The sequence below is a fragment of the Hyperolius riggenbachi genome, chromosome 4 (assembly GCF_040937935.1).
Source record: "Hyperolius riggenbachi isolate aHypRig1 chromosome 4, aHypRig1.pri, whole genome shotgun sequence".
NCBI classification, from domain to species: Eukaryota; Metazoa; Chordata; class Amphibia; order Anura; family Hyperoliidae; genus Hyperolius; species Hyperolius riggenbachi.
In genome coordinates this window covers 234,243,414-234,266,692 of record NC_090649.1, presented here as the reverse complement: position 1 = coordinate 234,266,692, position 23,279 = coordinate 234,243,414, and the positions used below count along the sequence as shown (strand labels likewise).

General features: G+C 41.7%; 1 protein-coding gene across 6 annotated transcripts in view; it reads right to left on the bottom strand.

Annotated features, from left to right (window-relative positions):
• The window catches only part of COL19A1 (collagen type XIX alpha 1 chain), a 1,086,226-nt gene that overhangs the window by 210,640 nt on the left and 852,307 nt on the right, over positions 1-23,279 (bottom strand). For all 6 annotated transcript variants that reach the window (XM_068281448.1, XM_068281450.1, XM_068281452.1 and 3 more), the window contains exon 45: positions 11,356-11,418. In XM_068281448.1, coding sequence (XP_068137549.1) covers positions 11,356-11,418 — 63 coding nt within the window. The remainder of the gene's footprint in view (positions 1-11,355; positions 11,419-23,279) is intronic.

Sequence of the window (23,279 nt, the reverse complement as noted above, 5' to 3'; positions counted from 1 at the left end):
TTAAATGGGTCCTACAGCAGTTGCTTTAACTCCTTGGTGGCATCCATAACCGGGCAATCCACTGACATGTCCATACCTATAAAGTACCCCTATTTGTTAGAAAAAAAAAAAAACAACTGGCATCACATAAGTACATAAAGCCAGGTGATACAATAAGGGGAGTCTATAAAAATTATAAACAACAAAAGGATCTCACATGCAGTAGACACTCCAACTAAAATTTCACCCCAGTCTAGGTCACTGACCACAGCCACTACATATGTGTCCCAATATTAGATAGCGCCCCCTCCCCCCATATACGTAGCCCTTTATTCAGTTGCTTCACCCTCCCTCAAATTCGGTGGCCCGTTAGCGAGAGTTGGGCAGCACACTCGCTGCCCAAAGAGCCTCCTTCTCTCTCTCTCTCCACCAGTAGTGGTGAGCGTACCAGCCCTGATTGCAAAAGCACTACGATTTACATGTAGAATGCAGTGTTAATTTTTTACTAGCGCAATTCATTTTTGCTCGAAACGCAATCACCGGTCTGCACAATTTTCAGTGTGATTGCACCTAGCTCGTGACGGCTTCACAGTGCAATTGCAATGAGAATTGCAGGTTGCGCAAACGCAACGTGATTAAGCTTGTGATTGTGCTTCCAGTGTGCTGTAAACATCCGTTTTCCATCGGTTCCTATTGCACTGCAAAACCTTCTGTTTCCGGTCTGCTGGGCACAACGGTCCGGAAAATTAAGTCTTGCAGCATTTTTTTGTCCGTTCGCTCGTTTTTGTGGGTGTTTTTGTAAGCGCTTTTGCAGAGCGCTTCCGTCTTTTGATCCGGAAAAAAATAAATACAATGTATTTTTTTTTTAAACGCTCATGCAATCTCTTGCCAAAGAGATTTTGTGAGCGTTTTGCGTTTTTCCTATACCTTCCATTGAGGCAAATCGCCTCAAAAATGGCCCAAGCACCGCTTTTCAAAGCGGATCGCAAACGAACCGCTCTGAACTCTCTCATAGAGAATCATTGCACAAGTGCTTTCAGGGCGATTTTAACCATTTCCCCTCCCCCGGGACGAGTAACTATGTCCCTGCTAAATGCCTAAATTCCATAACTCTGTGCAAGGACGTAGCTACTACATCCCTCCCGCCGCGCCCGAACCCCCTCCCCCCCCCCCCGCTTGTCCCCCTGCGCTCGGTACCGCCGCACATTACTGCCAATCGCCCGCCGCTAGATCAATGAATGGGAAAACAAATCCCATTAATTGATCTATTTCCCCGTGTGAATGGCGCAGCCGTCTTTTCAGACGGCTCTGCCATTCATAAATCCGTCCACGTAGTGCTTCCTTTTCCGTACAGTAAGCTGAAGTCACCACTGAGGACATCTTGTGGCCAAATTGTAATATTACATCCCCCCCTTTTTTTCAGTTAGTGATCCCTAGTTACATGTTTTAACATTTTAAATTAACCCCTGACCTCCCACACTCCCCTGAAGTTTTTATTTTTTATTTTTTTTCAAATAAAAAAAGAAAATAACAAAAAAAAATACATAAATAGTTACCTGAGCGATTTAACTTTTGTAATATGTGTACACAGACTGTATACTACAATTACTTTTTAAATTATGGGCTTGTAATTAGGGATGGACGCAAAACTGAAAAAAATGCACCTTTAATTCCAAATAAAATATTGGCGCCATACATTGTACTAGTGAAACATTTTTAACTTTGCAATAACCGGGACAAATGTGCAAATAAAATGTGTGGGTTTTAGTTACGGTAGCATGTTTTATTTTAAAACTATAATTGCCAAAAACTGAGAAATAATGAATTTTTTCAATTTTTTTCTTATTATTCTTATTATTCCTGTTAAAAACGAGTTAAAATAATTCTTAGCAAAAAGTACCCCCCAAAGCAAGCCTAATCAGTGGTGAAAAAAACAAGATAGATTGTTTTGTTGTGATAAGTAGTAATAAAGTTATAGGTGAATGAATGGAAGGAGCGCTGACAGGTGAAAATTGCTCTGTTTTTTTAAGGGGAAAAACCCTTCGAAGTGAAGTGGGTAAAAATCGCCCGAGCTTAAAATTTAACAAAAATGCCTATAATGTGAACAAGGCCTCAGACTATCACAAATAATCATTTTGGTCATCACACACTGAGTGTCTGCCGTTTGTGGACCTCTCATCAAACCCCCAGTAGAGCTGCTCCCCTATGACCGCACTGGATGGTGGGTATTGATGTCATGTTTGTATAGAGTAGATTGTTGGGAAAACCCAGCAGAGAGCCTTCCTTGGGGATGACAGATACCATGGGTATGGTAGTCAGTCACTACAAAAGTTAAACGCAAGCCAGATTTTAGATTAAGAGTCATTGGTGTAGGTTAGACCTGGTGTCAGACTATTGTTGCCATCTTGGTTCAATTTCCCCAGTGAAAGCCATTAAGAAAGTGAAGTGAAAAGAACTCTTCACCAGTCGGGACACAGATACTATAAAATACCAGTGTGGGGTAAAGTAAAGCCTTTTTGAGAAAAACCTGACTGCAGGTCTAAATCTTACAAATTATATCCACAACTTAAGTTAACACACATCTGAACAGAGAGGGATATGGAGGCTGCCATATTTATTTTCTCTGAAACAATACCCATTGCCTGGCTGTTGTGCTGACATGCTTGTTTCGGGTGTGTGATTAAGACACTGCTGCAGCCAAAGAGATCAGCTGGACTGCCAGGCAACTGGTATTGTTAAAAAGACAATAATTATGGTTGCCTTCAGTTCAGGGGTACTTTAGACATTGTGGTTGGACTTACACTTTTAAGTAACAAAGCTATGGCAACCAGCCTGAGAGGCTAAACCAAGCATGGGCAAACTTGGCCCTCCAGCTGTTAAGGAACTACAAATCCCACAATGCATTTGTCTTTATGAGTCATGGCTGTCAGACTCCTGCAATGCATGCATTGTGGGACTTGTAGTTCCTCAACAGCTGGAGGGCCAAGTTTGCCCATGCCTGGGCTAAACACTATCACATACAAAGATTTCCAATTCCTTCACCACAAAAAGCAAATAATTATCCCTCCATCAGCAGCACGGAGCTCACACACCACATCAGTCTACTGGTGGGAATCATTTAGTCAAATAAGTCCAAAATTACAGGTGTCTGTGGGAGTCAAGTGTAAACTCCATTGAAGTCAGTGAGGAGAATTCTGGCTTATGTTTTAGTCCCTGGTGAGCTTGTGCAGCAGCCACATGCATCAATAAACTCTCTTTCTGAACAGCGTGCCTATTGGGCTCCTGTCTGCCAGCCACAGAATGCCTTTTGACTTCAATTTAATGCAGCCCAATGATAGTGTATGTAACTCCCCACGTGTCAGCACTTGATAAGTAGTGAGGTTATATGGTGGCAAAAAAAGCATCATGTCAAGTCTGAGCATGCCACCAGCTGCACTCAGGTATGTTGGCTGCCTCCCCACTGCCCATGCCGAGCATGACCATGAATATGAGTTGATCAACCTATCCCATACATCACTCTTTGATCACAATCTAATCTGATTGTGGTTGTTTCCTTACACACACACACAGGGCAGCCATCGGGGGGGAGGACAACTGACACTGCAGTTAGGGGCCCAGGGCTTCTGGAGGCCCTAGGCCCCCACCTCCCCCAAAGCGCTGGAAGGGCCGCATGTGCTGGCTGCAGGCCTGTGGCTCACTAACCAGCACACCACATTCCGGCACTGAGAGAAGAGTGACATCAGCACTTGAACGTGGGGAGCAGATGAGTGTGAGCCCGCTGCAGCGGACTTTCTATACTGGGGCACCACCTATATCTGGCTACAGCCTACCTATATTGGGCCACCACCTATACCTGGCTACCTATACTGGGGCTGGAACCACCTATACCTAGCTACCTATACTGGGGCACCACCTATACTTGGCTACCTTTACTGAGGGCACCACCTGTACCTGGCTAACCTATACTAGTGCACCACTCATACCAGGCTACCTATACTGGGGGCAACTATACCAGGGCACCCCACCTATAGTTGAATATCTATACTGGGGCACCTGTATCTTGCTGGCCTATACTGGGGCACCAGCTATACCAGGCTACCTATACTGGGGGCATCTACACCAGGCTACCTATACTGGGGCACCACCTATAGTTGGCTACTTATACGGGGAACCTATACCTGGCTACCTATACTGGGGGCACCTATGCCTTGGATACCTATACTGGGGGCACATATATCTGGCTAGAGCATGTGGACGAGCTGAGACAGAAGGGGTCAAGAGGTAGCACAGCGAGATAAAAGAGGCACAGGGGAACCAGAGGCAGACAAAAGAGGCACAGAGAGAAAAGAGATGAGAGGGGAACATGAGGTCACACAGAGGGACACAAAAGAGGCACAAACTGAGGTGAGACAGAGGGGGACAAAAGAGGCACAGGAAAAAAAGAGGGGGACAAAAGAGAACAGATAAAGTATGAGAACAGACCTACAAGTTCCTATCTCATTAATTAACTGGGGACTACCTGTATTTTGCTAGTATTTGGCTCCACTCACAACATGCCATGGTCACGCCCACTTTTTGCAGCATCACACTGTGCATGCTGCTTTCTTCAGTGTCGGAGCCATGCAAATTTTTCACCACATTGCACTTCGCGCACGGACACGGGGGTGGGGTGGCTAGTGGGCAGGCACAGCAACCAGTGGGTGGGCCCAGGAGGGCAGGCCTGATGATGTGTGAGGGGCCCCAAAATTTCTGATGGCGGCCCTGACACAGAAGATTGATTTTCAATAGATTCCAGCAAATGCAAAAAATCCAGGAGCGCCAATCAAGGCTCAAATGTCCAAGTGTGCCAAGGTCCTCACCCTTGTACCAAGGGGTTACACTGCAATAAGATATCCAAACGACCGGCGCCACTCCGTAAGTAAATAGCTCAATGACTTTATTGTAGCATCAAACAGAACAATGATGACAATGACAGCCCGCTGTTTCGGCCCTTGAGGCCTTTGTCAAGTTGCTTAGTAGTCATAATAGTATGACTATTGGGCAACTTGACAAAGGTGCCGGTCCTTTGGATATCTTAATAGGTTCCAGCAGGAAATCGATTGAAAATCAATTTAACTGCAGTGTTGCACTGTCCCAGTGCAATGCTATGATCCATCAATCAACTACTGCTCCTGCCCCTCCCCCCATTCGATGGAAATTTTCCATACTGTCCTATCAATACTATTGATTGATTTAGGTTACAATTATTTTAGTGCAATTAATACCCAGCAGAGTGATCAAAACTGCTGGAAATCAGATGGGAAATTGATGCATGTATGAGTACCTTTACTATTAATAACTAAAGTAAAACTAGAGCCTTGAGTGACATTTACTATAGTCTAGACCACACAATCACATGGCCTGTCATTCTCTGACCCATTGTGGGTGGTAACAAAGGGAGTATACTATTTGCAATCAGATAGGTACTTGCATGAAAGCCTCTCCATACAGACCTTTCAACACTGCTCGGGCCTGAATGCATATCTGGTAGCAGCACAAGTCTGAAAAGAATCTGTGACTTCAGAGAGAGATGGATGGCCACCTGTGACTGCAGCGAGCGATAGGGAGCAACCTCTAACTGTTGGGAGAAATGGTGGGGGAATGGGCAGCACCGGAAACTGAACGGCAAGATGGTGGCCCACCTACAAATCCATCATGTCTCACAAATATCACACCATAGACAGGATATTCACAGGTTATGCTAGCTACACACCATTCAATTTCCCGTCAGATCAATGGGTCAAACCGATAATTTCCAGCATGTCCAATCAGCAGAAATGGATTCAGATGCAATGGGGCCCTAGGCAAGGTAGTAGATTTGGGCCCCCTTGTGGTCCTTTTGGTAAGCTAAAGTGAAGAGAGGTCAAAGAAGGTGGTAGGTGGGCCCCTTGTCACCCACTAGGCCCCAAGCACCTGCCTAGGTTGCCTGGTGGATGATCCTGCTCTGGTATGTCCAGAAATGTTAAGTGATTAATCATATAAGAAGTACATTTCCCTTAAATGTCATAGAATGTTGTGAATCAACAATATAGGATACTTTTTCTAAAACATGTGTACTGTAACCTTGCTGAAAAAAGCAGAAGAACCACAGAAGCCCGCTTGATGCTAGAATCTAACTTAGTTAGAATTTGGAAAACAATAAAAAACATTTAAAATCAGAGATCGCTCAATCAAATACATACACTTATTATTGAAAGAAAACTGAGGAAAAGAACAACAGAAATACTGCAGCACACTGCCAGGTTTAAGGTGACAGCTGTGACAGTTATTTCATGATTCCGCATGTTCTGGCTGCTAGTGCAAGGACCTTTGAGTCACATATGCAAATATCCAGATCACTGATTCTCAGTATTTGGAGATGTGTCCCTTCAGGGTGAGACTTATGACTAGTAGCAATAATTCACACGGGGGTGTATTTGATAGATATAAGTAAAACTTACTTGCGCAAACAGTGCACGAGAACTTTACCTGTATTTTTACATACTATTATGTAGTGATCTATGTGTATCTGATGTTGTTCATACACCACATACATTGCTTGTGTACGGTGGCAAGGATTGTTCCTGCATTTCTTCTACAGAGAGCGACATCTTATACCTGAGTGGGGTCAGGTTCTAATTCTCCCCACCTGCATATGGAGTGGTTGCCTAGGGGCAACCCATGTTTGTGAGTATAACTATTTTTAATTTAATTATTCGAATTTCTTGAAAATACCACACAATTTTGGGCTCTCGGTCTTTTGTTTTTTGTTGTTTAAAGTGCATTGCTTGTGTAATGCCCATTTACGCAAATAGTATGATGTGCATTATACAAGAAATGTAAATGTCTATAGGTGGCCACTAACGGTCCAATTTCTAGTGAAAAATCGTTAGAGCGATCAGAAATTCTGATCGGATTGGTTGAAAATAATTTCAGTTGATGGGCACAATCGATTACGAACAATTGTAAAAATAGTCGTCCGATTGGATTTTTGTCAAACCAAAATGTCTTGATTGGTTGTGATAGATAGAAAGCAAAGATTGGTTTGTTGATGGTGTAGTGGACGATTTTTCTTCCGATCAGAATTTCTGATCGCTCTAATGATTTTTCGCTAGAAATTGGACCATTAGTGGCCACCTTGAGAAGTATCTGGGGTGCCAGATCATCTTAAGGGCCCGTTTCCACTATAGCGTTACGAAATCGCCGGCGAATCACCGCAGGCAAATCGCATGCGGGTGCGATTCCGCATGCGTTTTTTGCAGCGATTTCGCATGCGATTTCGCATAGGTAAGGCTGTATGCGATTTTAACCATGTCACTGCCTGTGTGAATTAACATGGGTACCTATGCGAAATCGCATGCGAAATCGCGGCAAAAAACGCATGGGGAAAACGCATGCGATTTCCCTATTAAATACATTGCGTGCGATTCGCCTGCATTCCACACGCAGGCGAATTCTGAGGCCCCTACCCTGCAGATTTTTTCTGCACAGAAAAACGTGCGGGGAAACGAACAAGTGGAAACAGTCCCATCCACTTGTACTGACTGTGCGAATCCGCATGCGGGCAACGCATGCGGATTCGCGATAGTGGAAACGGGCCCTAAACGAGTGTATTGCTCCCCTCCTCATTCAGCTTGCCGGAAGCTGCTTCATCATATGCATCATGCCTCCTCAGCCTTCCATTGCAACACAACAAATCGTGTGGTTGTGTATACAAATATCTTTAATACCGGTGACATCACATGCCTGCAGGAGACGCATGTTTCTGGGGAAAACCCTAATAAACACCAGAACACATTTTCTTCACTGCAATTTTTTTTGTAACGAAAAAAGGAAATCAGCAATGCTCATAAAAGACAGCGAGATATGTATATCATTTTAATAGCAACCATTAACGTCATCCCCTCTTCAAGAAGCACATAATATACAAATAGGACACTTGGTAATATGTGAATACTTCAATGAAATTTTAAATCTTGAGACAGTTACATCACCCCCAAGATCCTAATTTTCCCCTTAACTCACTTTATTTTTCAATAAGATCTATTTAACCAGTTCCTGCAAAACAGACTTTTAAAACGTGGGGTTTTTTTTTTGCACATTTTATTGCAAAACATTTTAAAACAATCTGTTTTGCACGGCAGAGGATTGGTCCCCAAGTTCACATTCATACGTGCGCATGTTCGTGCACGCGCGCAGCCACTTTCTACCACCTATGGGTGGGGTGAAGTGGTTAAAGCGGACTTGAAATCAGATAGCTCTACTGTCACTGCACGCAGTGGACCCCAGCTATCAGCCTGCCAGCCAGCGATCAACGCTGGCAGGCTGTTTTTTTAAGTAATTATTCGTTTAATATGTCTCCACATGTTATGGACACGCAGGTCCTTCATCAGGTGCATCATGCTCCTGATGAAGGACCTGCATGTCCATAACATGTAGTGCTTCTTTTCTGAAATACAAGCATCTTTGCAGCCAGTGGTGTGCCACCTCTTCTTAAAGAGACTCTGTACCAAAAATTACAACGTTTTTTCTACCATCCTACAAGTTCCTAAAGTTGGTCTAATGTGCTCTGCCTTACTGCAGCACTTTCTACTCTCACTGTCTCTGTAATAAATCAATGTATCTTTCCCCTGTCAGACTTGTCGGCCTGTGTCTGGAAGGCTGCCAACTCTTCCGTGCTGGTCTGTTTATGCACAGTCTCCAGGCCCCTCTATGCACACTCCAGTGTGTGTGTATTTACATAAGCCAGCAGTGTCTCTGCTATCTTATCAGTGATAGAAGAGAGCGGGATAAAAATCCTCCTCTGTTGTTGGCTGGCTGTGAAAGTAGCTGGCTGACACATACTGAGGAATTACAAACACAGGCACAGGCAGAGCTGTCTGCAGGAAGCCTGTCACTTCAGTGCATGAGAGAAGCAAGGGACAGAAGGTAAACACACACATGATCTTTTGAGATTCAAAAGGAAAGCTGTATACAGCCTGCTTGTGTATGGATGTATTTTCTATGTGTGGACATACTGTACATCAATCTACTTCCTGTTTTGGTGGCCATTTTGTTTGTTTACAAACAAACTTTTTAAAACTGCTTTTGTCTACTTTTAATGCGGCGGGGAGTGGCGAAATTGTGACAGAGGGTAATAGGAGATGTCCCCTAACACACTGGTATGTTTACTTTTGTGCGATTTTAACAATACAGATTCTCTTTAATTCTTGGCTAAGACTTTCCCCCTATTTTGGGGGGAGAAAAAGTGTGTCTTATACAGCAGGAAATATGGTAGTTTTAAGGAATGGAAAACATGGGAAAATAGAAAATGGATAAAATATATAATTTAACTGATTACTGCATCCACTCAAACCTTTTCTGAGGTGCAAGATGTAGAATCTTTTTTCTCTAGGCAGAATCCTATTCTGGTGTGTTGTTAAGTACAGGATTATTGTTTTACAAGTGATGTGTAAACATAAAACCCCAAGGTAGCAGTTTTCAATCATAGCTCATGTGTACTTAAATGTACAATTTAAATAGCAAAAGCCCTCATAAGCCTCAAATCGTCAACATGATCCACCTTTCAAGCTCACGTTTTTGTATTTCTTTATATTGGCACTCATTTTACAATGTTCATTGTTAAATTGTCTGTATGGTTAAATTGTATAATGCAGTATCTGTATTCCATTTCCAAGTGAGCTGTTCAGCAGTAATTGCCTATGCGTGATGTCTTTTCACTGCAATCCATTCTGTTTTGGTGTTACGCTTCAATAAAAGTATTGGAAAAGAAAAGTGTGCATTCACATTATGTATGTTGCATTGGGTTAGAACACAACATATGACTTCACTGGCCATGCAATTGTTCTTTGTGTTGTAATGGGTCACTATATCTTAACGCATGTTGTACAGTGTGTTTCTGGATGTGTGAAAATGTTCATGTTACATAGCAATTGTTCATACTACAAAAATAATGTGCACTTTTTGACGTACAGAGTGTTGTGTTATGCATGTATTCACTGAAGGTCTGTGCACACAAGTGGTTTTACCATGTTTGAGCAGATGATGAACTTTGGTTGTGTTGTGATTTTGTAACTGCGCATGTATTCTGTAAAACTGCAGATACACTACAACCACAGTGTGAAAGCAACACAGCCATGGTACAAATATACGGCATTTGGATATTGTGATTCATTTGCACTGCATTACATGGCCCAGTTTAACTGAAATCCTTTTGTTTTGCGAATGTACCTACAGTCACGGATCACCTTGCATGCACAGTCATCCGAAGAAGACTCCTCTATCTTCAGATGCTCTGACAGTAAGAACAGGCCAGGACTGTAGCACTATAGCTTTGCAGAGTCTCCTCACCAATTCCTTTCACGTTCCTCCTTGTTTTATGTGTAAATGTATTAATATGTGTATGTGCATTACCACTTCCCACACCGCCGACTGTGTGTTAAAAAATGTTAAATAAAAGTGCAGTGAAAATGGCTTCTTGTTGCAGACAGCCAGTGGCATAGCAATAGGGGATGCAGAGGTAGTGGCTGCACCAGGGCCCCTGGACCAAGGGGGCCCACCAAGGGCCCTCCTTTGACCGCTTTATTAGCTCTTTTCTGGTGCTATGCTGGTAATGATCAGCTCTATGTGTCCGTTAAATAGTTGTAACCCTTAATAGACTGTTACCCTCCTCTGCTTGCACAACTCAGACATTGTAGCAGTCCTTGAGAGGTTTTGGTGCTCAATATCAATTGTTATATATACTGCGCTTGAGGGGGCCCATTGAAAAACTTGCACTACGGCCAGAACTCCTATACTAAGCCACTGCAGGCAGCTTCATGTAATGCTAATCTGCATCATATGCATAATAAAATGGTTGGCTGCACTAGGGCTTTATGCCCCATTCACACTGGGAATCGCAAAACACTAGCAAAACCGCTAGCGTTTTACAAAGCAATTTTGCTGCGATTTTCCCTTGTATGGGTAAGTGAATCTGTAGTGATTGCGTTTTGCGATTCTTTAACATTGAAATGCAATCACTCCAAAAGCAGAAAAAAATGCTGCATGAACCACGTTTGCAATTTCAGCAGATTGCTAATCGCTGGTGATCGATACAGTGAGAACACTACCATATACTTTACATTGCAGTGGCGCTTATCAAAATGCTAGCGATCTTCAGTGATTGAAAGCGCTGCTGAAATCACAAGTTTAATGGTCCAATGTGAACTAGGTTGCATGCATAATCACAACGAACCATCAAGGAACCAGTTGGCTGAAGCTAGTTGAGTGCGAAGATAACAACTACACACCTATGAATGTTTGATGCAAATGATTTTAGTAGGTTGAAGAAGTCTGCAAAAAAAATAAATAATAACTTACTGGTAGCCCAGGAGGCCCTTCAGGACCTGGAAAACCAATATCTCCCACTGGACCTCTTTCACCCTAAAATCAAGAGTAAAGCAATTACAAATATTACCTTAACCATTTGGAAAAAAATGCAGTGAAAGAGACACAAAACGGTTAAGCAATGTTATGCTTTGCATATTGTAGAAGTGTTAGACAAAAAACTCTAGCCAACTCTAGACAAAAAATGTGCGTCATATTTTATTGGTATCTGTACCTTCATGTTATAGAATCACTTTCACACTCTTCCACCATCAACAACACAGGAGATTAGATCTTCAGAATATGAATAACAGCTGGTAGACATTCTAATTCTCTGTGCTATTAAGAAAAAGTGCTTGAATTTTATGTTTGTGTTATTCAAGAGATTTTCTCTCTTTCCACTGCCAGTGACAGTGACATGACTGGAAGCAAATGTTCCTAAATGGGACCAGATACCAATAAAAACGCACAGACTTTCTAATCTATAACTAGCTTACTGAAATTATGAAAAGAAAGGAAATGAATGGCTGGAAACCTGTATGAAACCCTGTATAGGAAAACCAACAAAAGAAATATCAAAAGGGTAATCCAGTAAACCAGCCTCAGATCGTGTAACAAGTTTTTATCTAGTTTGGTTCTAAAATCCTTTGAAATTTGTTTAGCCCTATTATACATTAGACGTTTTCATGTTTTAAGCATTGCCATTTATTAGTGTAATAACTTGTTTACAATAAGGGAAGCAGGTGGGCATATGTAGTACAGTAATCCATGCATGGCTACCTGCAGTGCCATCCCTTGTCAAACAAACACCATTTATTACAATCAGCGATGAGGCAAGGGATGCAGCCTCGTGGGGGGGTGAAGCATGGGGGGAGGTCGCACAGGGCCATTGTTGGGGGCAGGAGGGGGCACAGCGCAGGAAGGGGGAGCAGTGGGCACACAGCAATGGGGAGGGGGGCTCGACTACCCCAGTCCATCACCTGGGGCCCCCTCTTCCATGCTCCTCCCTCCAGAAATTAGCGCAGTGGCAGCGGGTGGGGAACTACTTCCTGACGATTGAGCTCTGCGAATTACGACTGCAGTGCATTGGTAATTAAGGGAGCGAGTCGTAATTATGATTATGAGTACATTATGGAAGTGCATTTTAAGAACTTTTTGGACCAATCAGAATGTCCCTAGCAACCAATAGGAATGAGCTGAGCTCCGGGCCCACCCATCTCTATATAAGGAGAATGCCATTTAGGATTAACTCCTTGCTGTTACTTAGTACTGTGTGGAGAGATTGGCCTCAATTCACGGAACATTATCAAACGCTTATCAAACACTTTATCAAACGTTTGATAATTTACCTCATGGGTAAAATCTCATTTTGAATTCACTAAGGTGTTATATATTTGTTGAATGTTTTATCGGTAAAACATTCGATAAATATATAACACCTTAGTGAATTTAAAATGAGATTTTACCCATGAGGTAAATTATCAAACATTTGATAAAGTGTTTGATAAACGTTTGATAATGCTCCGTGAATTGAGGCCATTGTGTTGGAGGGAGCAATGCTGTGTATTTGCAATTTGTGATCGTTTTGTGCTAATTTGAGACCTGCAATTGTTAGCTTTGTGATTCAGTTAGAGAGTTAACTTACTAATTGTTTGCTTTGTGAGTTAGCTTACCGTACTAATGAAGTGACAGACGGTGTTAGTGTATGTAGTCAGTGGTAGTTTTGAGACAGGGATTTCATACTTTTAGCAGTAGTAGTAGTTAGAGTTCAGGGAAAGGGAAGGGACATAGTTTGTGACTGAGTTAGCTTAGTTAATAGTCTGTAATATGTGCTATTGTTTTAGACCATTAGTACTAGTAGTAACAGTAGAAATATTCACTTCTAGTCAGTGTGTCACCCAGTATACTTATTTCTGAGATACTTCTTTGATTAATACAATTTATCTAGATATATTAGACAGAGTAGAGGGTGAACAGTCACCCTAGAACAAAAAAGCACAGAGATACTGGGAGCCCAACTGGTGAAGTACATTACAAATGATAAAAGACGTAAAAAAATATAAACAGAGGGTACTCACAAAGTAAGGTTGCGAAGGGGCAACCAACCACAGTTGATGGAGATCAATAAACCTGACTCCACTCGGGGGTCCAGGCTAGCCGGAGATGGTTGCACTTTTTGAGAAAAGTCCAAGGGTATCCCCTACCCTGAGGTGGTGGGTGGGGGGGGGGGGGGTGTTATACAATTCACAGCAGGGTGAAAAGGCAAGCAGAAAAAAATCTAGATATATTGATTATTTTTCAGAGAGTTAGCTTAGTGTACTAGCAGCAGCTAGCATAGCACTTTGGGATTGTTAGTTTATTTTACAGAGCGTTGTCCTAGGTTTAGCTGCAGTTAGCGGTCAGGGGCTTACTTTGTTTTTGAACTATCAGCAGCAGATTAGTTAGTACTAGTGTACTGAGTGTAGTTAGTATTAGTTTAGTCTAGCTAGTCTAGCCAGTGCTTACTTAATAGGCAGATCCTGTGTGCTATTTCTTGTTTGTGCTTTTTTTGTAGCTTGTCATTGCACTTGCTCTGTCTTGTAGCTGTTGCCTTGTTTTTTGTCACTGTCAGTCCGCTTTTTGTCTGACAATGTTTTTTGTTAAAACTTGTCTCGTGGACATGTTTTTTTTTTCACTTTCGCATGTATTCTGTGCCCATTAAATGCTAGCATACTTATACTAATGGTGCCCATGCAAGGTACAATTAAAATGTTTGATTTTTCATTTATATGATCAAAACGATCGAGTGAAAATTGAAAATAATCTATTTTTTTGATCGAGGAAAAATGAACGATTATTCTGGTTTTTCAATAAAAATCAGATTGGACTTGTTGAAAACAATCTGGATATTTTTTTGTAAAATTGTATAGTGTATGGTATGTTATATAAGAAAAAACTATTAGATAAGCCAACTTTTTCTTCATATTTAATAGTTTTTCTCAGATTTTTGGAAAAATCGAGCGCTTGTGTATGGTACCTCGAAAATAATTCTAAAAACGATTCAACCCAAGGAAATAATCAAACAAATTTCTTAGATCAAAAAAAAAAAATGTACCATATATGGGCAACATTAGTGTGCCAAATTTACTTACACACCAATAACAAACCACGCATTTGCCATATTGGTTTAATTCTATTTTATAATACTGACAATGATGACGTAACAATGATAATGATCTACTTGTATGGTTTACAGGTAGTGTGTAATAGTCTGTATTTTGTTTGCAATATTCAGGAATTCTGGGATCTGTAGCTCTAAACCAGTGATGACAGTGTCATATTTTTGTAAGCAAATAAAGGTTATGAAACATATAGAACAAGCACAGATACCATGTAACAATGCATATTTAGAAGAAGGTGTTTTAGCTTTTGCAAATATCATCTGTGTGCCTTATACTGGATGTCCTGTATTCTGAAAACACTATGTCAAAGCAATTCCCTTTTGTGCAGATTTTCTGCTACAGTATTTTGAAATCAGGTCATGACTCATTAGTAATTGTATTCAGATTTTCAGTTTATTGCATCATTGTAGCAAAGATAAATTAACCATCACCACGGCAATGTCAAAAGACCAAGGTATTTTGCTTTAGTTAGAAAATGTAAAAATATACTAAACACAGAAGCTTATTATAGCATTAAATAAAGTGAAACCTTGCAAATGGGACCTATAAACTAAATGGAAACAGATATAATACTCAAACATTATAATTTTAGGCTAAGAAAGAATTTGCGTTAGTCTAATATCCTCAAAGAATTGATACTGACATTTCTTCAGTAGCAAATAAAATAAGCAAAGCATGTGATTATATAAAAACAGAGAACAAGAGTACAAACTGATATATATATATACAGTGAGGTGCGAAGGTTTGGGCAACCTTGTTAATTGTCATGATTTTCCTGTATAAATCGTTGGTTGTTACGATAAAAATTGTCAGTCAAATATATCATATAGGAGACACACACAGTTATATTTGAGAAGTGAAATGTAGTTTATTGGATTTACAGAAAGTGTGCAATAATTATTTAAACAAAATAAGACAGGTGCATAAATTTGGGCACCTCGTAAAAAATGAAATCAATATTTAGTAGATCCTCTTGCAGAAATTACAGCCTCTAAATGCTTCCTGTAGATTCCAATGAGAGTCTGGATTCTGGTTGAAGGTATTTAGGACCATTCCTCTTTACAAAACATCTGTAGTTCATTCAGGTTTGATGGCGTCCGAGCATGGACAGCTCTCTTTAACTCACACCATTTTTAATTATATTCAGGTCTGGGTACTGAGATGGCCATTCCAGAACGTTGTACTTGTTCCCCTGCATGAATGCCTTAGTGGATTTTGAGCAGTGTTTAGGGTCGTTGTCTTGTTGAAAGATCCAGCCCCAGTGCAACTTTAGCTTTGTAACTGATTCCTGGACATTGGTCTCCAGAATCTGCTGATACTGAGTGGAATCCATGTGTCCCTCAACTTTGACAAGATTCCCAGTCCCTGCACTGGCCACACAGACCCACAGCATGATGGAACCACCACCATATTTTACTGTAGGCAGCAGGTGTTTTTCTTGGAATACTGTGTTATTTTTCCTCCATGCATAACGCCCCTTGTTATGCCCAAATAACTCATTTTAGTTTCATCAGTACACAGCACCTTTATCCAAAATGAAGCTGGCTTGTCCAAATGTGCTTTAGCATACCTCAAGCGGCTCTATTTGTGCTGTGGGCGGAGAAAAGGCTTCCTCTGCATCTCTCTTGCCTACAGCATCTTCTTGTGTAAAGTGCGTCAAATGGTTGAATGATGCACAGTGACTCCATCTGCAGCAAAACGATGTTGCAGGTCTTTGGTGCTGGTCTGTGGGTTGACTCTGACTGTTCTCACCATTAGTCACTTCTGTCTATCCGAGATTTTTCTTGGTCTGCCACTCCGAGCCTTAACTTGAACTGAGCCTGTGGTCTTCCATGTCCTCAATATGTTCCTAACTGGAAACAGACAGCTGAAATCTCTGAGGCAGCTTTCTGTATCCTTCCCCTAAACCATGATGGTGAACAATCTTTGTCTTCAGGTCATTTGCGAGTTGTTTTGAGACCCCCATGTTGCTAATCTTCAGAAAAAATTAAAAGAGGAGGGAAACTTGCAATTGTGACCCTTAAATACTCTTTCTCATAATTGGATTCACCTGTGTATGTAGGTCAAGGGTCACTGAGCTTACCAAGCACATTTGAGTTCCAATAATTAGTTCTAAAGGTTTTGGAATCAATAAAAAGTGCCCAAATTTATGCACCTGCCTAATTTTTTTTAACAATTATTGTGCACTTTCTGTAAATCCAATAAACTTCATTTCACTTTTCAAATATCAGTGCGTGTGTCTCCTATATGATATATTTAACTGACATTTTTTATCATAACAACCAAAGATTTATACAAGAAAATCATGATGATTAACAAGGTTGCCCAAACTTTCGCACCCCACTGTATATATACAGCATGTGTGTGTGTATATATATTACTGTGTAATTACTGTATTACTGTGTGTATATACATACACACACACACTTAGAATTGTTCAATTAGATATTAAACCTAATAGCTGATACCAGCTGGCACTAGTCTACTTTGGGGGACTCAAACCTTATAAGGAAATTCCACTACATGATTGTGTGGACGGCACCCTCTCAAACTCTTAGAGCCTGAGCCCACTGACTCAGTTGTATCCGCTTTTAAGTTACACCTCAATGTTACACAGATGCTGAAAAGTGGACCGAAGCGGACACAACAGTGGTAGTGGGCTTAGGCCCTTAGAGATAGGTTGTAAAAAAACTTTTGCTAATACTATTTGGCCAATTACAATGCTTCGTGCTGAAGAGCAGGGCTTCCCAACCCTGTCCTCAAGTACCACCAACACTGCATGTTTTGCAGCCAACCACAAACATTCACAGGTGAGGTAATTAGTGCCTCTGCGCAGTTAGTGGTACTTTAGGACAGGGTTGGATAGCCCTGCTGTAGAGGGTGTTGTGATTGTAAACTGTTCCCTATGATGTTTTCTGCTGAGTCTCATAATGTAGACTAGTTGGGATATATGGTCACCTGACCTCCATGGCCACTATCAGGAGTGTAAAGGAGACACCCCTGTACCAGACCAGTAGACAAAATTGTGTCTGGGTTACATAGTTACATAGTTACATAGTTATTTTGGCTGAAAAAAGACATACGTCCATCGAGTTCAACCAGTACAAAGTACAACTCCAGCCCGTCCCCCACATACCCCTGTTGATCCAGAGGAAGGCGAAAAAAAACCCACCAGGCATGGTCCAATTAGCCCCAAATGGGAAAAATTCCTTCCCGACTCCAGATGGCAATCAGATAAAATCCCTGGATCAACATCATTAGGCATAACCTAGTAATTGTAGCCATGGATGTCTTTCAACGCAAGGAAAGCATCTAAGCCCCCTTTAAATGCAGGTATAGAGTTTGCCATAACGACTTCCTGTGGCAATGCATTCCACATCTTAACTCTTACTGTAAAGAACCCTTTCCTAAATAAATGGCTAAAACGTTTTTCCTCCATGCGCAGCTCATGTCCTCTAGTCCTTTGAGAAGGCCTAGGGACAAAAAGCTCATCCGCCAAGCTATTATATTGCCCTCTAATGTATTTATACATGTTAATTAGATCTCCTCTAAGGCGTCTTTTCTCTAGACTAAATAAACCCAGTTTATCTAACCTTTCTTGGTAAGCGAGACCTTCCATCCCACGTATCAATTTTGTAGCTCGTCTCTGCACCTGCTCTAAAACTGCAATATCTTTTTTGTAATGTGGTGCCCAGAACTGAATTCCATATTCCAGATGTGGCCTTACTAGAGAGTTAAACAGGGGCAATATTATGCTAGCATCTCGAGTTTTTATTTCCCTTTTAATGCATCCCAAAATTTTGTTCGCTTTAGCTGCAGCGGCTTGGCATTGAGTACGATTATTTAACTTGTTGTCGATGAGTACTCCTAAGTCCTTCTCCAAGTTTGATGTTCCCAACTGTATCCCATTTATTTTGTATGGTGCTAGACCATTGGTACGACCAAAATGCATGACTTTACATTTGTCAACATTGAATTTCATCTGCCATGTATGTGCCCATATAGCCATCCTATCCAGATCCTGTTGCAATATGACACTATCTTCCTGAGAGTTGATGATTCTGCACAATTTTGTATCATCTGCAAAAATAGCAACATTGCTCACTACTGCATCTACTAGGTCATTAATAAATAAATTGAAGAGCACTGGACCCAGTACAGACCCCTGTGGGACCCCACTGCTAACAGTCTCCCATTTTGAGTACGATCCATTGACCACAACTCTTTGTTTTCTGTCCATTAGCCAGTTCCCTATCCATGCACACAAACTCTTCCCCAGTCCTTGCATCCTCAACTTTTGCACCAGACTTCTGTGGGGAACAGTGTCGAAGGCCTTTGCAAAGTCCAAGTATATCACATCTACAGCATTCCCAATATCCATATTAGCATTTACTACCTCATAAAAGCTGAGCATGTTAGTCAAACAGGACCTGTCTTTAGTAAACCCATGTTGATGCTGAGAAATAAGATTATTTTCTACTATGAAGTCATGTATAGTATCTCTTAGTAACCCCTCAAATAGTTTGCATACAACTGATGTTAAGCTTACAGGTCTATAATTTCCTGGATCAGATTTTTTGCCCTTCTTAAATAATGGGAAAACGTGGGCTGTACGCCAATCCACTGGGACTCTGCTAGTTGCAAGAGAGTCACAAAAGATAAGATAAAGGGGCTTAGCTATAACTGAACTTAATTCTCTTAGGACCCGAGGATGCATGCCATCCGGGCCAGGTGCCTTGTCTATTTTTAATTTATTTAGTCTTGCCTTTACTTCTTCCTGCGTTAAGTATTTAATATTACAGTTAGAAGATTGAGACTCTTCTGCCTCTGTAATTTGCAACAGTGCTGTTTCCTTTGTGAAGACTGAAGCAAAGAAAGCATTTAATAACTCTGCCTTACCTTGGTCGTCCACCATCGAGTTCCCACCCTCATCCTTTAGGATTCCTATACAGTCAACCTTTCTTTTTTTAGAGTTGATGTACTTGTAAAACTTTTTTGGGTTAGATTTGATATCCCTAGCGATTTGATTTTCAGCTTCGATCTTTGCCAGCCTAATTTCTTTTTTACAATTTTTATTGCACTCCTTATAATTGCTTAGTGCAGCCTCAGTCCCCTCCTGTTTTAGGACCTTATAGGCATTCTTTTTCCTCTTCATTTTATCCCTAACCTTTCTATTCATCCATAGAGGCCTTTTTTTATTCCTAGACATTTTGTTTCCATATGGGATATACATACTACAATATTGATTGAGAATACGTTTAAAAGCTTGCCATTTCCCTTCAGTGTCGTCCCCTTGTAGTACATTATCCCAGTTCACCAAACTTAGTGCCTGCCTAATTTGATTGAACTTTGCTTTTCTAAAATTCATAGTTTTAGTGGTCCCGCTGCCCCGTGGCATATCAGTCACCAGATCAAACGTTATCATGTTGTGATCACTATTTCCCAAATGTTCTTGAACCTGCACATTTGATACATTATCTGGTCTATTAGAAATGATCAGATCCAGTAACGCATTCCCCCTAGTTGGTTCCGTTACCATTTGAGTCAAGTAATTGTCCTGTAGTGCTGCCAGAAATCTGCTGCTTTTACCAGAATGGGTAACCTCAATACCCCAGTCAATGTCTGGAAAGTTGAAGTCGCCCATAATTATGACCTCGTTTTTACTTGCAGCTTTTTCAATCTGCTGTAGTAATCGCAGTTCTGCAGCTTCATTAATAAGAGGTGGTCTGTAGCATACCCCAATAAGCAATTGGCAACTTTTATTTCCACCATGAATATTTACCCAAACGGACTCCACATCTTCGCAATCTTCCTCCATCTCATCGTTGAGGACAGCTGTAAAAGAATTCTTAACAAAGAGACAAACCCCTCCACCTTTTTTCCCTGTTCTATCCCTCCTAAACACATTGTATCCTTTTAAATTAGCTATCCAGTCATGGCTTTCATCCATCCATGTCTCGGTTATTCCCACAATGTCATAGCCTTTGTCATTCAGAATGAACTCTAGTTCGTCTATTTTATTTGCAAGGCTCCGAGCATTGGTTACCATGCACTTTATATTTTTACCAACACATTTACCAATTTTGTTTACACAAAATAGGTTACTTGAAGTTTTACCAACCTCCTTAATCTTTACACTGTCTCCACCCCCCTCTCCACCCCCCATAATGTTAGGCTCCCACTGTCTTTTTACCTTATCTTGTCTACATATTGAGACTTTATCCTCCCGCCTCCCCCCAGATCCTAGTTTAAAATCTCCTCCAACCGTTTAGCCATCTTCTCCCCCAATGCAGCTGCACCCTCCCCATTAAGGTGCAGTCCATCCCTGCTGTAGAACCTGTAGCCGACTGCAAAGTCTGCCCAGTTCTCCAGGAACCCAAACCCTTCCTTCCTACACCAAATTCTCAGCCACTTATTTAACTCCCTAAGCTCCCTCTGTCTCTCAGATGTAGCGCGTGGCACTGGCAGTATTTCAGAGAACACCACCTTGGAGGTCCTTGCTTTAAGTTTATCTCCAAGTACCTGAAAATCATTTTTGAGGACCTTCCATCTCCCACTAACTTTGTCATTGGTGCCAATGTGTACCATGACAGCTGGGTCTTCCCCAGCCCCACCCAATAATCTGTCAATTCTTTCCGCTACATGCCGAACCCGAGCACCCGGGAGGCAACAGACTGTACGGCATTCACGGTTTCTTCGACAGATTACCCTATCTGTGCGCCGAATAATTGAATCCCCTACCACCAGTACCTGTCTAGCCTTAGCTGCACTCCTATTCCCTTTCTCGTTACAGCAGTCTGCCCCTTGGTTGCTAAGGAGCACATCCTGCTGCAGCATTGCTACTCCAGAATCATCCTCCCCAATATTACGCAAACAAGCATACTTATTAGTGAGGGACAACTCGGGACTAGCCTCCCTGTCACTTTTTCCCCTACCCCTTCTAACTGTGACCCAACTAGCGGCTACCTCTGCTTCTTGCTCCGGCTTTACTCCACCCACCTCATCTTCACCGATTCCATCCAGTGTCTGGATCGTGAGATCCAAGCTCATCTCCATGTTGTGTATGCGTCTCAGTGTTGCGAGATGCTTATTTAGCTCTGCGACTTCCGCCTCTAACTGAGCAACACGCACACACCCAGGGCAACAGTAAACACCCTCAATCCGCTGATCAAGGCATGCATACATGTCACAGGATGTACACTGTACAGCATAGTCCAACATGATGACTATTGTGTGGGGAAATTTTATTTAAAGTAAACTGTGGCGGTAAAAGTTGAAAAGGGAGAGGGAGTGAAGTTCGGGAGTGAGTGCAGCTGGGGTGGAAGAGGGGGAGGGGTGGAGGGGGAGTGAGTGAAGTTGGAGTGGAGGAGGGGGAGTGAGTAAGGTTGGGGTGGAGGAGGGGGAGTGGAGGAGGGGGAGTGAGTGAAGCTGGGGCGGAGTCCTCAAAACTTAAAGACTACACCTAAACGTGTTAGCACATCCTAACCAATGCAAAGAACCGCAGTATTGTTTAAATTTTTTTTTTTTTTTTTTTACCTGCTTCCTCTCACCTCTCTGTTTGTGCCTGTGTTGTAACGCCTGTTTTTAACGCCTATGCCACTTGTGTCGAAGCCACTTAGTGAGCAAGCCACAGACTGAGCAAGCTCAGTACTGAGTCCTGAAGCTGACCAAATGCCTCCTGTTACAGCTAATCCCTCCCCCTAGCTAATTACCTGCCTGTTGCAAGCACACTAGAGGAAAAAAAAATGTACTTTTAAAACCTTTTAAAACTAACACTTGCGGCTAGATATCTGATGAACTGCAATGCACAAGCCCACCAGATATCAAAGCAGCAAAACACAAATTTACAAACAACAGCAATATAATATAATCAGAGCTCACAATTCCCAGCAGTGAAGTGAAACAGCCCACCACCAAGATTAAGGCTTTGGCCTACACTTCCTGTTTAATATATCACCTGTGTTACAGCTAATCCCTCCCCCTAGCTAATTACCTGCCTGTTGCAAGCACACTAGAGGAAAAAAAAATGTACTTTTAAAAACTTTTAAAACTAACACTTGCGGCTAGATATCTGATGAACTGCAATGCACAAGCCCACCAGATATCAAAGCAGCAAAACACAAATTTACAAACAACAGCAATATAATATAATCAGAGCTCACAATTCCCAGCAGTGAAGTGAAACAGCCCACCACCAAGATTAAGGCTTTGGCCTACACTTCCTGTTTAATATATCACCTGTGTTACAGCTAATCCCTCCCCCTAGCTAATTACCTGCCTGTTGCAAGCACACTAGAGGGAAAAAAAATGTACTTTTAAAAACTTTTAAAACTAACACTTGCGGCTAGATATCTGATGAACTGCAATGCACAAGCCCACCAGATATCAAAGCAGCAAAACACAAATTTACAAACAACAGCAATATAATATAATCAGAGCTCACAATTCCCAGCAGTGAAGTGAAACAGCCCACCACCAAGATTAAGGCTTTGGCCTACACTTCCTGTTTAATATATCACCTGTGTTACAGCTAATCCCTCCCCCTAGCTAATTACCTGCCTGTTGCAAGCACACTAGAGGAAAAAAAATGTACTTTTAAAAACTTTTAAAACTAACACTTGCGGCTAGATATCTGATGAACTGCAATGCACAAGCCCACCAGATATCAAAGCAGCAAAACACAAATTTACAAACAACAGCAATATAATATAATCAGAGCTCACAATTCCCAGCAGTGAAGTGAAACAGCCCACCACC